Source organism: Mchenga conophoros, linkage group LG6 (assembly GCF_057382185.1).
Source record: "Mchenga conophoros isolate Kocher_MC1m ecotype Shallow Benthic linkage group LG6, M_conophoros_male_GT1.1, whole genome shotgun sequence".
Lineage (NCBI taxonomy): Eukaryota > Metazoa > Chordata > Actinopteri > Cichliformes > Cichlidae > Mchenga > Mchenga conophoros.
The window spans coordinates 36044535-36060134 of NC_140531.1; the positions used below are offsets into that span (position 1 = coordinate 36044535).

A 15600-nucleotide genomic window follows, 5' to 3' on the forward strand; every position below is an offset into this window, starting at 1 on the left:
CTAATCTCTTGACTACCTGGTTGAAATTTTTATTTTGTTTTTTAATTCTCAATTTATCTTTCTTCCCCGTCCCTGCATCTTACTCATTTCATGCCCCACTGCCCTCCCTTACTATCTTGTTCTCTTCGTCTTTGTAGCCTACCATGTTGAAAAAGACCTTGCAGTGTTTGGAAGGCATCCACCTTAGTCAGTCTGGATCTCTACTGATGCTATATGTTGACAAGCTTCTTAATACACCCTTTCGCGTTTTGGCTCGCATGGTGGACACACTGGCGTGTCGCAGGGTAGAGATGTTGCTGGCTGAGACCTTACAGGTACGTTTTAGTAAAGTGTGTATTTCATTGGAAGTGCATCTAAAAGCTGAACATGTTTCTTATGTTTTTCCCGGTCCAATTTGGGACCTGTTCTCGAATTTTAAAGTGATCAGATGGGAAGAACTGTTAAAGTCAAACTTTTTGTGTGTTTAAAAACCCTGATTGTGTTCATTCTTTCACCCTTCAGAACAGCATAGCACAGCTTCCTGTGGAGGAACTGGATAGGATCCAAGAATATCTCCAGAACAGTGGTTTAGCTCAGAGGTAAAACCTTGTGTACTGCAGCCATTTTGAGAGCTACCCCACAGTTTGTATTTTTGTTTTAAGTGTGATTTTTTTTTTTTTTTTTTTTTTTTGTGCCTGTTGAAATTAGTTTTGCCCTTGGATTAGTCACCTGTTCAGACCACATTGAAAGGATAGACTGAGGAATTGTATGTTGTTTGGATTTCCCAAATAATGCACACAAACTAAAATGTGATATGTGTTGAGTTAATTTACCCAGTAGGTTATTGAGAGGGCTGTACTGAATCTGCAGGTTCTTATATCCATATGTTAACTAAAAACAAATTTTAATTGATTGATTGATTTATTTTTTAAATTGTAAATTTTTTTGTTTGGTTATTTCTGTCCCAGACATCAGAGGTTCTACTCCCTGCTGGACAGGTTCAGAGCCACTGTTGTTGACACAAGCAGTCCCACTCCTCCAGTGACATCACATCCCTTGGACGGGGATCCTCCGCCCGCTCCTGAGTTGGTCATTGCAGACAAGGTGAGGAACTAGACTTGATGAATCTAATAATCCAGGTTTGTCAGACTGTGCAGACCATCTGTTTACCCGTTTGTTTGTTTGATTTTAGGAGTGGTATGTGGCTCTGGTGAAGTCTCAGTGCTGTCTCCGTGGAGATGTTTCCCTGTTGGAGACGACAGAACTTCTTACCAAACTACCTCCTGCTGATCTCTTCAGTGTCATGAGCTGCAAGGTAAAGAACGTACACACTGTCTTATTATGCACTTAAATTTTATCATCTGCATAATAGAAGCATCCAGACACATTGGCGCTCCAGTGCGCAAACATTAGCCCACAGTGATGATAAAAAAAAATCTTAAATATGTCAATTCCTGTATATTAGGGCTTTTTTTTTTTTTTTTTTTTTTTTTTTTTAGGATTTCACAAATGAACCTGGAATTCTGTCATTTTTTTCCCCCAGGAGTTCAATCTAAGCCTTCTCTGTCCATGCTTGAGTATGGGAATGCAGCGGTTAGCACGCGGTCAGGGGTCACTTTTGTTGGAGACAGCGCTGCAGGTGACCCTCGAACAACTAGCAGGGGTCACTGGGTCACTTCCTGCACCTCACCAGTCTTTTCTGCCACCGTCCCAACCCCAGCCCTACTGGGACCAGCTGGGTGATGTGTATGGTGAGACTGGGAAGGAGGGGAAAAATGCATTAGAAAAAAGTTAGCAAAAAAACCCCACAAGTATCTGTTCTGTCTGGGTTTTTGTTCACTGGAGTCTTTTAATTAAATTTAATTCAAAATAAAGTTTTGATTCATTATTTTCCTAAATTCTTTACCGTATGTTTCAGATGAACCAGGGTTCTACCCCAGAGTTTTGTCACTCTGTAGAGCACTATCTCAATACCTGCTAAGTGTGAGCCAGCTCCCTTCTTCACTACATATTCCCTCAGACAAGGAGCACCTCATCACCACCTTCACCTGCACTGCCACTGAGGTAAACGACTGATTTGATTTCAGAAAATTAAAGCTTGAAGACCATGTCAAATTAGTATGATATGACTGCTTTGCACAACCTTTGATTTCTTTACAACTGTCTTAAACCTTTGTGAATGTGACATCATGGTTACACAGGTTGTAGTGTGGCGTCTGCTCCAGGACCGGCTGCCCCTGAGCGTGGACTTGCAGTGGGCACTTTCTTGCCTGTGTCTGGCGTTGCAGCAGCCCTGCGTCTGGAACAAGCTCTCCACCCCAGAGTACACCACCCATACCTGCTCCCTCATTTACTGCCTTCGCCTTATTATTGTTGCAGGTAATCAAAGCAGAAAGATGCATTCTTGCACTTTTTTGTAATATCTTTGCTAGTTAAAACACTTTCGCCTTTCCCTTGCAGTGGCTGTGAGTCCTGGTGACCAGTTGCTGCATCAAGAGAAGAAAATGGCAAAAGGAGAAAAAGATGATGGAGACCAAGTGGATGCAGCACATGCTGACCGTAAGAATCTTAATTAGACACTGAGTTAAAGTTCAGGGTTGTTTCATCTAGTTTTATTATTGCAGTCATCTTTTTTGTTGGTGTTGTTGTGAGTAATTCTTCTCAGATGAAAGCCTTAGGGTAACATTTAAGTCTTTGTGTTACAGACATGTGTGAGTGGCAAGCATGTGAGATCATGGCTGAGCTGGTGGAGGGTCTGCCGAGCATCCTTTCGCTTGGTCATCGTAGAAACTCCATTTTACCCACTTTTCTCACACCAACATTGCGCAACATTGTTATCAGTCTGTCTCGGCTTCCTCTGGTCAACAGCTACACCAGAGTACCTCCACTGGTGAGTTTTTGAAAGAAGTTGTGCCAGTAGGTAACTGAATTTAACACATAATTAAAATCCATTTCTTCTTCTTTTTAAAAAAAACCTGTTTATATGCTCTGTCTTTGTGGTTTAGGTTTGGAAACTGGGCTGGTCCCCTCAGCCAGGAGGAGAGTTCGGCACAACGCTGCCTGAGATCCCTGTGGACTTCCTTCAGGAAAAGGATGTCTTCAGAGAGTTTCTTTACCGTATCAATACGTTGGGTACAGAAACATACAATCAGTCCATTCTTATCACATCGATGATGCTTTCATTTTTTTAAATTACATTATTTTTTTAAGTATACATTTTTTTGTTTTTAAAAAAAACCCTATGCATTAAGCATCTGTGTGGGTTTTTGGTTGTTCAGGCTGGAGCAGCAGGACTCAATTTGAGGAGACCTGGGCTACTCTACTAGGGGTGCTGGTCACCCAACCCATCACTAAAGACCAGGAGGAGGACCCGCAACAGGAGGTATGCACACAACTTGAACTCTAGAAATGTTACTGGGAAGAAAGATTTATGGAAGTACAAACTTTGCAGCATGCTCATATGGACTGAACTATTTGTTTATATTGGAGTATGTAATAGTCTATATTTTTGTCATGTGTCATTTAGCACATGCTCTAAATATTATGATGCCTTGCAAAAAGATAATACATCTGTTGCCGTCTTATTGCATGTCTTTCTTATTTGTTTTTCTCTAGGAGGACTTGGAGCGTACCCAGTTGAATGTGTTAGCAGTGCAAGCCATCACCAGCCTGGTGCTGAGTGCCATGACCCTTCCCACTCCTGGCAACCCAGCAGTTAGCTGTCTGGAACAGCAGCCTCGCAACAAGAGCCTAAAAGCCCTGGAAACACGGTAGTTATGGTTCTAATATTTGTAACTGTGCAGCTGCCTAAAATGAGCAAGTGACAGACAGATTTTTTTACCCTTTTGCTAATGTTTATGCTCAGGTTTGGAAGGAAACTTGCAGTGATTAGAGGTGAGGTGGAGAGAGAGATTCAAGCGCTTGTGTCAAAAAGGGACAACGTCCATACATACCACCCATACCATGCCTGGGATCCTGTGCCCTCACTATCAGCAGCTTCTGCAGGTAATAGAAAAAGTGCAGTCACACTCTCATTAGCCTCAGCTTGTTCATTTCATCAACCACTTCTTAAAATGTATTTGTAAAGTAACTGCTTGACTTATTTGTTTCAGCAGGTACGCTGATCAGCCATGAGAAACTGCTCCTTCAGATCAACACAGAGAGGGAGATGGGCAACATGGAATACAAACTGGGGCAGGTAGGAATCATAGGAAAGGGTAAACTGTTGTTAGGAACAATGTATACGTTGTCAGCAGTGCAACAGTTCTTCTTTTTTTTTTTAACATTATGAACAAATATGTTTGGGTTTTTTTTTTAACTTGGCATGTCACTCTCCAGGTCTCCATCCATTCAGTGTGGTTGGGTAACAACATCACGCCTCTCAGGGAGGAAGAGTGGGGTGAGGATGAAGAAGATGAGGCAGACACTCCGGCGCCCACCTCCCCACCTTTATCTCCTATAAACTCTAGGTTAGTCAAATAAACACAACATTACATACGTGTACACAGTCCTTCAGTGCACAGGAGGCATCTTGTTGTAAGTTAAGATGAGACACTCTAATTGACTGTTTGTGTTTCTCTCAGAAAACACCGTGCAGGCGTGGATATTCATTCATGTTCTCAGTTTCTCCTGGAGCTCTACAGCCAGTGGCTGATCCCCAGCTCTCCAAGTAACAGGAGAACCCCAACCATCCTCGTCAGTGAAGTGGTCCGATCGGTGAGATATGATGCATGTGCTTAGTTAAAACGTATTCGCCTAAATATCTGATCTTAAAGACCAGTAGACTGTCCTTCACTGATGTGACAGAATACACTTAGGTGAAACTTTACTTTTTAATTTAGACATATTAAAATGTATGCCGCCTTGTCTGTTCTGGCAGCTCGAAATGAGCCTGAGACCAGAGCCATGCTTACTCTGTCCGCTGATTGTACACTCTTGTCCTTCCCTGTAGCTGCTGGCAGTGTCAGATCTGTTCACAGAAAGGAATCAGTTTGATATGATGTTCTCCACCCTGATGGAGCTGCAGAAGCACCATCCACCCGAGGATGAGATCTTGAATCAGTACCTTGTGCCGGCCATCTGCAAGGCAGCAGCTGTTTTGGGCATGGTGAGAGGAGCTGTGTGTGATGGAACCTGAGATGGTTCAAGATGTGTTTGAGTTATCAATATAACAGTACGCCACTGCTCCCACTATATAAAACTTTTAAATTTACGTTTATAGGACAAGGTAATAGCCGAGCCCGTGTGTCGCCTTTTGGAGACGACCCTGCGCAGCACTCACCTTCCCAGCCGCATGGGAGCCCTGCATGGGGTGCTCTATGTGTTGGAATGTGACCTTCTGGATGACACAGCTAAACAGCTCATCCCCACAGTCTCTGAGTACCTTCTATCGAACCTCAAGGCTGTTGCTCAGTGAGTATAAATGTCATGCCTGTGCAGACGTTGACCTTAACTCATCTTCTAATGAGCTTAAGTGATGAAAGAGCCTTGGGAACTAATGTGTCTAATGTCAGTGTGTGTGACCACCCCACCTTCCTCCTCTGTAAGAGGATCTGCGAATTAATTAGTTTTCATCCAGCTTAATACAGCGATGGAACCAAGAGTGCAGTGCAACTGTTGGCCCTTAGATGCTGCTTTTTACATTTCAGATAAATACAGACAGTGGCGGATTAAGAGGAAAACCTGAACTCTTGACCTCCTACTGGGAGGGTATCTGTTTTGCTAAATGCACCAAGTTGCTTGCAGGGTTAAATCCATCTGTAGACCGAAAGGAGATTAATACTAAGTGATCACCTTTAAGATAGAAATGCTTCATGGGATAACGTGTGTGTTGTCTTCCAGAATGACAATGGGGCATTCTAGGATCACTGACAGGTTGGAGTATAGAAATGGTATGAATCACACGCTGTAGCATTTGCTGCCAGCAGGTCTTCCAACTATGGGATGTTTTGGACCTGCGTTTTAGCTAGAACTCTCACCATTGCGGAAACACTTCTGGAGTTACAGAGATTGTTGTTACTGAAGCTGTTCTAGCCCAGCATCTTATTAACACTTTATGCTGTCATTTACGTTATGTTGGCATTCATCTGTAGCCACTGGAATGTATATTTTTCTGTTTAATTATAATGATTTTTTTCTACTTGCTGTGTGTCGCCCATCTCTATTCTGCAGCTGTGTGAACCTGCATAACCAGCAGCATGTGTTGGTGATGTGTGCAGTGGCTTTCTACATGATGGAGAACTATCCTTTAGATGTGGGAGCTGAATTTATGGCTGGAATAATACAGGTAAAGTAAAATAAATCAAATTATCTGACAGCTGGGCAGTAAATGATGTTTACCCTGCTAGCTCTGAAGTACAAAGTCTGACTGATGTCTGACTGCACATGTGAGCATGGAGGAAATTGTGTGGCACATTGACCTCTGTTGAGAGGATGTCATGTATTCTGCCACCTGCACGCTCTCTCCAGGCAGCATCCTTGCTTAAACCAGAGTATTTCCTGTAGTGAGAACAAGAAGCAGACCTCCTTCCTGTGTCCTGATCTGATTCTCCTGATGCTGTCCAGAGTTCAGAAGTGAAAATGGCTGCAGGAAGCTCACATATTGCACAATAAAATGAAAGCAAAAACATAAAATATATATATTTAAGCATCTTGAAGGGGAAAAAAAGTATTTTGATTTAGTGCCATATGTCCTTTATCTTTTGCACTTTCTAATAACGTCTTCTTCCTCATCTTTGTCTTCTAGTTATGTGGCGTGATGGTGTCAGCCAGCGAGGACTCCACTCCCTCCATCATCTATCACTGCGTGCTTCGTGGTCTTGAGCGCCTCCTTCTGTCAGAGCAGTTGTCACGGATGGACGGTGAAGCGCTGGTCAAACTCAGCGTGGATAGAGTCAACATGCCATCTCCACACAGAGCCATGGCTGCTCTGGGCCTCATGCTTACCTGCATGTATACTGGTAAGCAAGGCTTTAACATGACTGCTAACTTTAACGTCATCAAAAATGTGTTGCTGGCATCCTGGCTTAATCACTGGTATGCACAATTAGGACTGGTGTTAGTGCTGCTGCATTCCCAAGCAACTCCAAACCTGCTATAGCATCAAGCTAGCTGGCTAACTCTGATGTAATACTTTGCATCAGGTCTTTTCAAAGAAACAGATAAACTTGCAGGTCTTTAAGTTTCCTACTTAAATGCTTTGCCACAGTGAGCTTTTCCCCCCCCCCATTTAATCCCTCCGGACTAATCCTTGACCCTCTTCTTACTAACATTATGTAATGTGTACTGTCCCCCTCAAAGAGTCAGACCCCATACCCCACATACAAATGATTTGCCTTTGCGATAGTCAGTTAGAAAACAAGAATGTAGAGGGATCTAATTGATCAAGTATTAATAATCTATAGGCTAAAAGTGGAGAGGAATGCATAGCTGTCTCTAAGCCTAGTAAATGGCTAACTGACAAACTTATGAATGACTGTGCATGCTGCTTTAGCAAGCACCTCGTATTGTTGTTGGTGGTCTGTGTATATGTATATAATAGGGCAGCAACAATTCATCAAGTAATTTGAATAATGACACAAATTCCTTTTGGGCTTCGATGCTTCATTTAAAGCACGGCATAGTAGCGTGCTGATGTGTTAAATGATGTAAACGTTGATAACGTGATACAAATGTATTTAGGAGCAACGTATGAATAAAGAGTCCGACAACATTAAGCCCACGCAGGCCCCAGTTTTAAACAAAAGCACTGATAACACAGCAGCAGTGATTATGACGCTAGCACAGTGTAACGTTGAGCAAGAGTCTGTTTAACACTGTAAAGAGCAAAGAGGCGGTGCTATTACTGAGATAGTGAGCTCAAGTAGAGTGAAAGAAAACGTGTTTCTAGTGTCCAAAACAGCAGCGCTAATTCTGTAATTAAAATGTTTACTGGGTTCACTTCATCCCTTATCTGAAACCGAATCATTACAAATACACCAGCAGTTTTGCATTGTGCTCTTTACCTGTGGCCTCTTTACACTTGCTACCACTACTAACACATTCTCACTAAGAATCACAGCATACCTTTTGTTAGTGATTTCATTCATTATGTCTCTATTACAGCATAACTGCATTTTAAAACTTGGCAGTACTTCATTTTGAGCATAACGCTTGTACACCCGCTTGCTTCCTGCATGTAATAGATGTTATCCAAACTGTACTTCTGGTATACCTACCTCTAACCCTTACGCTGGACCTTACTAACTCTACCAGCTCTTAGCGTGCCCTCGTCTTTATGCTAATACACTAATATGAAGTTCTGTTGCTTAGGCTAGCCAGCAAATTCCTTGACAAAACCCCAGCTCTTTAAAATGTAAACTGGTTCAATAAATTTTTGTATATCCCTCTGTGCTGTATGTACAAACTGAAGCACATTTGGGCCACAGCAGTGAGTACCCAGGAAGCATGGCATTTAAATTCCCTCAAATCATTTAAACACCAGTCACTTACAGAAAAAAACTTAAGAATGTAATTTGACTTAAAGTAGCGCCCATAAATTAACAAATTTTCTGTTTGAGATGAACAAAATTCTGATCTGAATCTTGTGATATGAGTTTCCCGACTTCCGCTCTAACCTTTGCCCCACTGGTTCAACCGGTGCCACCCCCCTTCTCGTCTTCTCAGCTGTGCTTACGTCGGGTTCAGACGTGACAGGGGTTAGAGGTCAGGTTGACTCTGCTGTATCGGAGGCGGTGGGCGTCACGGCGGGTCATGTTGGTTTCTCTTCAGGCAAGGAGAAAGCCAGTCCTGCCAGCCGCCCCGCCCATTCTGATCCTCAGGCCCCAGACAGCGAGTCAATCATTGTTGCCATGGAGAGGGTCTCTGTGCTCTTTGACAGGTACACTGCTGCTACACTCTGACACACACACACACACACACACACACACACACACACACACACACACACACACACACACACACACACCTGCCATCATACAAATAGCTTTTGTAGTTGGAAAGATGAAACTTTAAAAAAAATCTTTTGTTAGTTTATTACTTTAAAAAATGATCAGATTGTTGATCAGTCTTGATCTTGATTTGCTCTTCTTCTGGTGTTTCCTGTTTGTAGGATTAGGAAGGGTTTACCCAGTGAGGCTCGTGTGGTGTCCAGGATTCTGCCACAGTTTCTGGATGACTTCTTTCCGCCACAGGACGTCATGAACAAGGTCATAGGAGAGTTCCTGTCTAATCAGCAGCCTTATCCGCAATTCATGGCGACAGTCGTCTACAAGGTCAGCAGCAGAACACGAGTACATTCACATCAACAAAACAAGCAAAATGTTTACATTTTTAAAAAACGAAAATCTTGAACATCAGGCTTTTAGTTGTTTAATTTATTTCTTTGGTCACACAAGTGCTGCACTATAACTGTTTTTCACATCCCATTGTCCTATTTACAAAATCACACTGGAACAAATACAGTGAGTTCTTGTTATTTTCCCAAAAATGTAAATCAAGGTAGATTTCAGCGCAGTTAGTAACACTTGAATTCGAGTGAGAGCAATGAGTCAAGGATGCATTATATTGAAAAGTTAACCTTTCATTATAAAGTATAAATCTTGCATACTCATTCTTTATTTCAGATCTTTGTAATTTACAGACACAGATTTCAAAAACCACTTCATGCTGGAAATGTAACAGAACGCCAACTTTTTAAAAATTTCCTATTCCTGTGCTCTCATATGCAGGTTTTCCAGACACTCCACGCTACAGGCCAGTCTTCTATGGTGCGAGACTGGGTGCTCCTGTCATTGTCCAACTTCACTCAGAGGACACCAGTGGCCATGGCCATGTGGAGCCTCTCCTGCTTCTTTGTGTCTGCTTCCACCTCCCAGTGGATCTCAGCACTGTATCCTTACATACCACGTAAAAGATCTCACAAGCAGGAGACTGGACCGGAGTGGCTGGGTGGTGGTAGAAGCAGCAGCAGCTGATGTCTCAGTGTTGCAGTGATTTGTAACAACGCTTTACTTTAATTATTTCTAATGTTTTAGTAAAACAGTTTACTCTGTGAACTGTGATCAAATAATTATAGTTTAGTTTCTTTTTGTGAGCTTCTGATCCACAGTCGTTTTGTTACCTGCATTGGGGGCAGGAGATAGGAGAAATGACAGCATGATCAGCAGTTTAATAGATTTAAGCCTCATAAAATAATCATTGTATAATTATATTTAGAACATTTTCACTACCATCAGAAACTCTGATATACTCAGAGTTTCTATATTTTACACACACACGCGTGAATGCAGCACAACTTAGCTGATGCTTGCAGACAGTGTGATCTGTTGTCCTTAACCCACCCGCTTTTAACTAGACTGCCACACGTGATCAGCCGAATGGGCTCCAGTGAGGTGGTGGATGTTAACCTGTTCTGCCTGGTGGCCATGGATTTCTACCGGCATCAGATTGACGAGGAGCTGGACCGCAGAGCTTTCCAGTCTGTATTTGAGACTGTGGCCTCGCCAGGCAGCCCTTATTACCAGCTGCTGGGCTGTCTGCAGTCAGTCCATCAGGATACATCACTCTGAGGGCAACAGACAGAGAAGGGCATGGAAGCACACGGAGAAAAGTGGTTTCAAGTGAGGTGTGGTAGGGTGAGAAATTAGATCTCTATTTATAATTCCTGGATGAATTGTGACTAAGGGTAAGAACAGAATGTTTTATTAGGAAAAAACTACTGTAGCTTCATCCCTTTTTGCCCTTTCAATGATAATGAGATAAGTAGAACTACTGAACCCACGGCAACAAATTCAGTGGAGCGAGTATTAAAAGGTTGAGGAAAAAAACAAAAAAACCCCAACCTGAATTCAATATTAGGCTGTGTGTTTAAATGTAAAAGGAGCATTCTCTGACGAGGAACAGCAAGCTTCTGTATCTGTGTGGAGATTGCACCCAACAACCCAAACGGGCCCCTCAGATGAATCCTTGAGACATGACTGCACCTTCAGCACTTCCCTTTCAGCACCTTTTGAGATATTTAGTAAAAAAAAAAAAACGATGACGATCATCAAATAAAGAATTGGATGAGTTTATTTTCCTGTGGGAACTTGTGGGGATTGAGTATTGTGATGTTAGTAAAGTAAACAAAAATAGAAAAGTATTTAAAGTTTCAGTGCATCTATTTTTCAGTGAGTCATGTGCTTAAGGTCTGGTTAGGATGCTGACAATGGGCTGACACGTAAAAGTCAGAAACACCTGCTTGAAGTCGATGAGTACATTTCTTTATGTGTTTAAGTTATTTGTGGTCATTCACACACTTTAGTTAAATAGAAAAATATTTTAGGTGGAAGAATGAGCACCAATAGCCATAGTTTTTTTTTTTTTTTTGTGTGTGTGTGTGTGCATCTGTTTATTTTTTTTGGGGGGGGGGGGGTCTTTTTCCCCCCCAGGGGATTGGTTTTGCAGTTTTAATTTGTCCCAGCAGAAGGTGTTTATGGATTTTGTTTGTAAGGGAGGGGAAAAAACGTACCTAACTTATAACCAGCGCTCGGCCACATTTCCATATATCTGCACTGACATAACAGCGGAAACTGTCAAGCATGGAAAAATACCAAAATTATCAAAATTGCAGTGATGTTGTCTTCATTTCTTTCCTTTTGTTTAACTAGTAGCAGAGGGGGCAAAAGATTCCCTTTTGATTTTTATTACCTTGCTTATGTCTGTCTAGTCTTTTTGTTGTTGTTGTTTTGTTGGTTTTCATTGCAGTCTTGTTTGCTCCTCAGTGCACCTGAATGATTCCACCTGTCTTTTTCTTGTACCTTTGTTAATTCTCAGGATGTAAGATGTGACTATATTATTGTTGTAATAAGACTGGAAGTGATTTACAGTCCTCGTAAAATAGTCACCTTCATATCTTGTAAAAAGTAATTGTATAGCAACATAAAAGCCATGGTGCATGATGAAATGAGAACTGTAAAAACGATAGGACTTAGACGGTAAGATAATGTGATGCCATTTTCTTTTGTCCTAACGCGCACGAGCACAGAAGAAAATGAAAAATTAGCGAAGAATCGTCAGAATGCGGAAAGCTGCAAGCTTCTAGTGTTTTATTAAAGACTTGACCTCGAGCTGCCTGGGAGTGTGCTGGGCTTTGTTACTCTGTACATACACTTGCCTTAGATAAAAGACTGAATATGTTTGTCTTATACACTGAAAGCTTGAAAGCATGCTTAGCATTATGGCTATTTTCTTTCTGTCTTTAATACTGTATTTCCATGGGTACGGTTGACTTGTGTGGAAGAGATGCAACACAATCCAAAGGGAGCCTTGTAACCTTAGCGACCAACAGCAGCTTTGACAAATCAACAGATGAGGAAGTGTAGCATAGCGGTGCCACGTCACAGCAGGAGTTCTTTGTCTGTTTTTTGTTGAGCTTTAAAATATTGTTTCGTCTCAGAGCAGTAAATACTTCATTATTCATTGTCTTTGTGCAGAATATTAAATACGCATGGCACTTAAAAAAAACAAAAAAAACTAAGAGAAAAAAGAAAGTTCTTTTGATGTTGATGTTAGACGCTTTCTTTATACGCAATGAGTGCTGCAGTACATTAAAAGTAAACATCACAGTGATTTGTATGCTAAATGTGTAACCGCTCACCAGTCTTAAAGCTGGTGACTGGTTTCCTTTGATCATGAGAAAATGATGTATTCACACAATGAATGACAGAGTCCTCTGCAGCTGTTGAAATTCCAATGTGAGGCCTCGCTGAAGCAGATTAAAGGAGCCTAAATGAGTCCTGCTTTCAAAGTCATTTCGAATTCTTGGGGTGGGGAGAAAGTAATTAAAGATGATGGGAAAAGTCTTTTTCTAATCTACACACTACTTTCGACGTTTAAAGAAAACTCAAAAATGCGGTTGATAAAATGTAGATTTTTCAGCTAGTCTCTGGAAGGAAAAGAGCAGGGGACCCCTGCTGGGGATAATGCGATTATGCAGAGGTCTTTTGTGATTTGGGGAGATGGGCTTTGGGGCTGTCAACAAAGCTCATGTTACTCTGATTTAACGCTTCTAGTGAAGGCTTTATTTTGTTCCACATTAGGAATAAATCGTTCAGAAAATATTGTAGTCACTGTTCTCGGATAAAGCTGAGAATCGTGCTTTGAAACAAATTTGGCAACGACTTCCCATAATCCTGATTCTAAAGGTGGTAGACTGAAAATGAAATGCTTTTCTTTACATTTTCTTCAGGCAGGATCTTTGAAAGAACCTGAAGTGTCCACATCTTTTTTTTTTTTTTTTTTTTTTTTTTTTTTTCTTCTTTTTCTTTTTTTTTTTTTGTGTTCCCCTCTTTTATTTACATTTGCCTGTAGAAATATGACTGGAAGAGATTGTGTATTTGTTAATTTTAATATTTCAAAGAGATTAATCACTGCATATGATCTGTTGTAGAAATAAATTATTTAAACATGTAACCCCGTTCTGAGATTTGATTTGCTGAGTGAGAGCTGTAAGTCACGGATGACAACTCTGACTGTAAACCAGCTAAAGGTACTCTGTGTTTGCAAATAACAATATTACAATCATGGCTGCTTTGTACCCACAGGACCCCTTGTGTGTCTGTCTCTAACACGATCAACCTGTTGGGTGACAGACGTTTAAAATGCTCTGCCTCGTCCTCGTCTTATCCAGATAGAACAAGCTGTTGCCAGCCAACTTCAATTAACCACAAAGCGGTCAAGCCAATCTGGGGACACAAGTAACTGAGAGATGTGCTCATGTGAAGGTCCACACCGTAAAATTAACTGACCGATTACACGGTCAAGTTATCACATTTTGTACAATTTCCTTTTCTCAGCTAGGCAGTAAAATTCCTTTTTATAGACCACACTGTATGAAAGCATGCTCTTATTTTACAGCATCATTAAGATGGGTGTTCCTGATTAAAAGATATTAGCAGGATTACTAGGTAGCTGCCATATGGTTTGTGAAGCACTGAAATCAGGATGGCACAAGTGTTAAGCAACTGTAGATGCTTCTTATTGCTGAAGTTTACATCACATCATCTGAAAGAGTAGTAGCTGACAACTGATGGGGCTTCTTTTGGCATTTCTTTTTGCACATCAGTGGAGCCACACTGAGATGTGATGAAGCCTAAAGCATTAAAGCAACAAGTCTGGTGTGCTATAACCAGTTGTTCCAGTCAGAGCTATTATACTTTTATATGTGTAATCTTTTTTTTTTTTTTTTTTTTAAATTGGTGGATTCATTGTTAAACTTCAAATTTAATTACTAATAAGCAGGATACTTTTTAGGCTAAATATTTAATAAATTCTGGGTTAAAAAAATAAAAATACAGTGCTTTGTGAAGACAGTTGATTCTAAAATGTAGACATCCTGAGTGCACTCCCCTCCACCCTCCACACCCACCCTTAGCTTTTATTTTTTAAGTTTAGTGAACTATAACTTGTTCCAGTTTAGAACGCATTTGGATGTTATAGTTTAGCTTATTGCACACTTCTCCACACTTTTGCAGATTTCTGGCTGGTTTAGTTCAAATTGCACAATATTGCGGGTTTTGGTTAAGTTCAATCAACTGGATCGCACTTTTACATGAAATGACATGGCTACGAAGTTGGTGAACTTTAATTCTGTATCATTTCGGCTGTTAAAAGTCCCCCCTCCAATCATCTGTACACCCTCCTCCGCTGCCCACTCTAAACACACCTCCCTCTCCTCCAGTCCTCCTCCTCTTAAGGCTACTTCGCCAGATGGTGCAGCCTTTTCTTTTGTTTACCCATCGCCCCTGAGTTTACCCAACTAACCTTAGCTACGCAACTATGGAAACTTCTCGGGGAGCATCACCGCCGGACACCGACAAGTAAGTCAGATGTTAATCTCGTGTTGAGTGAACCGTCTGCTCCAAACATCTTTGTCGGAACATGAAAAAGACCTGCATCCACCTCTTACTTAGCCATCCCTACTTTTTTTTTTAACAACCACTTCAGCCAGCTGTTTTCGCTTCGTGCTGTTTTCTGCTTATAAAGACACAGATAATTTGCTGTGCTTCCAATAAAACTCCCCGTGATTAAACAAGCTAGCAGCTGCAGAGTTCGCTCTCCCGCTGCGTTTCTGACACCTGTGGAATCGTCTACCGTTAGTACTTTTTTTTATTATTTGTGATTTCTCTATCTAACTTTTGTCAATTTGTCCGCATAACTGTTCGCTATCCGATTGACAACTGGAGTAGCCAATGACAAGATGGGAAAGTTTGTGTACGCCGCCGTTGCCACGGTTACGCACCGACATTCCAAAGATCTGGAAATCGAGGGGCGGGACTACAGTTTAAGCACGGGTGGATGCGCTTTTGAACAGCGAGTCACGGCAAGAAAAAAAAAGAGAAAACTTACAGTAACTCCATAAGCTGAGAAGAAGCATGCGTTTCTCAGCGTAAAGTAATAAACGCGCTGTTTGGGGTGTTAACTCACAGCACTGTTCAAGCAGGGATAACTCTGCTAGCATGCACAGCTAACTAAACTAACGGTAACGCGTCAGCTAGTCCCAGCTAATGTCAGTGTCCTTCTAACAAGAGTTAAAACATATGTGCTCACATTTATCACACTGAGCTTTTATTTAACGTAAAC

General features: G+C 41.4%; 2 protein-coding genes and 1 long non-coding RNA gene across 21 annotated transcripts in view; 2 read left to right on the forward strand and 1 right to left on the reverse strand.

The window, feature by feature from the left end:
* Window positions 1-13431, forward strand: part of htt (huntingtin) — a 31236-nt gene extending 17805 nt beyond the window's left edge. For 5 of the 10 annotated variants that reach the window (XM_085277816.1, XM_085277818.1, XM_085277819.1 and 2 more), the window contains 24 exons: window positions 138-314; window positions 502-578; window positions 948-1083; window positions 1172-1294; window positions 1523-1730; window positions 1898-2043; window positions 2181-2358; window positions 2440-2538; window positions 2685-2869; window positions 2985-3111; window positions 3258-3361; window positions 3595-3749; window positions 3845-3984; window positions 4092-4177; window positions 4318-4448; window positions 4563-4695; window positions 4931-5086; window positions 5201-5391; window positions 6151-6265; window positions 6725-6938; window positions 8644-8857; window positions 9089-9251; window positions 9708-9868; window positions 10334-13431. In XM_085277816.1, the coding sequence (XP_085133942.1) occupies window positions 138-314; window positions 502-578; window positions 948-1083; window positions 1172-1294; window positions 1523-1730; window positions 1898-2043; window positions 2181-2358; window positions 2440-2538; window positions 2685-2869; window positions 2985-3111; window positions 3258-3361; window positions 3595-3749; window positions 3845-3984; window positions 4092-4177; window positions 4318-4448; window positions 4563-4695; window positions 4931-5086; window positions 5201-5391; window positions 6151-6265; window positions 6725-6938; window positions 8644-8857; window positions 9089-9251; window positions 9708-9868; window positions 10334-10547 (3633 nt within the window). In that variant the 3' untranslated portion in view covers window positions 10548-13431. The remainder of the gene's footprint in view (window positions 1-137; window positions 315-501; window positions 579-947; window positions 1084-1171; window positions 1295-1522; window positions 1731-1897; window positions 2044-2180; window positions 2359-2439; window positions 2539-2684; window positions 2870-2984; window positions 3112-3257; window positions 3362-3594; window positions 3750-3844; window positions 3985-4091; window positions 4178-4317; window positions 4449-4562; window positions 4696-4930; window positions 5087-5200; window positions 5392-6150; window positions 6266-6724; window positions 6939-8643; window positions 8858-9088; window positions 9252-9707; window positions 9869-10333) is intronic. The other 5 variants (XM_085277820.1, XM_085277821.1, XM_085277825.1 and 2 more) reach the window with 2 other exon arrangements.
* LOC146573194 (uncharacterized) lies at window positions 9342-15420 on the reverse strand. Its single transcript, XR_014892792.1, has 3 exons — window positions 14782-15420; window positions 10320-10543; window positions 9342-10099 (listed from the first exon to the last, which is right to left on the reverse strand). It is a non-coding gene; the product is annotated as an uncharacterized LOC146573194 (long non-coding RNA).
* Window positions 14687-15600, forward strand: part of rgs12b (regulator of G protein signaling 12b) — a 46268-nt gene continuing 45354 nt past the window's right edge. For 2 of the 10 annotated variants that reach the window (XM_085277836.1, XM_085277837.1), the window contains exon 1: window positions 14697-14837. The gene's annotated coding sequence lies outside the window, so the exon portion shown is untranslated. The other 8 variants (XM_085277832.1, XM_085277835.1, XM_085277827.1 and 5 more) reach the window with 6 other exon arrangements.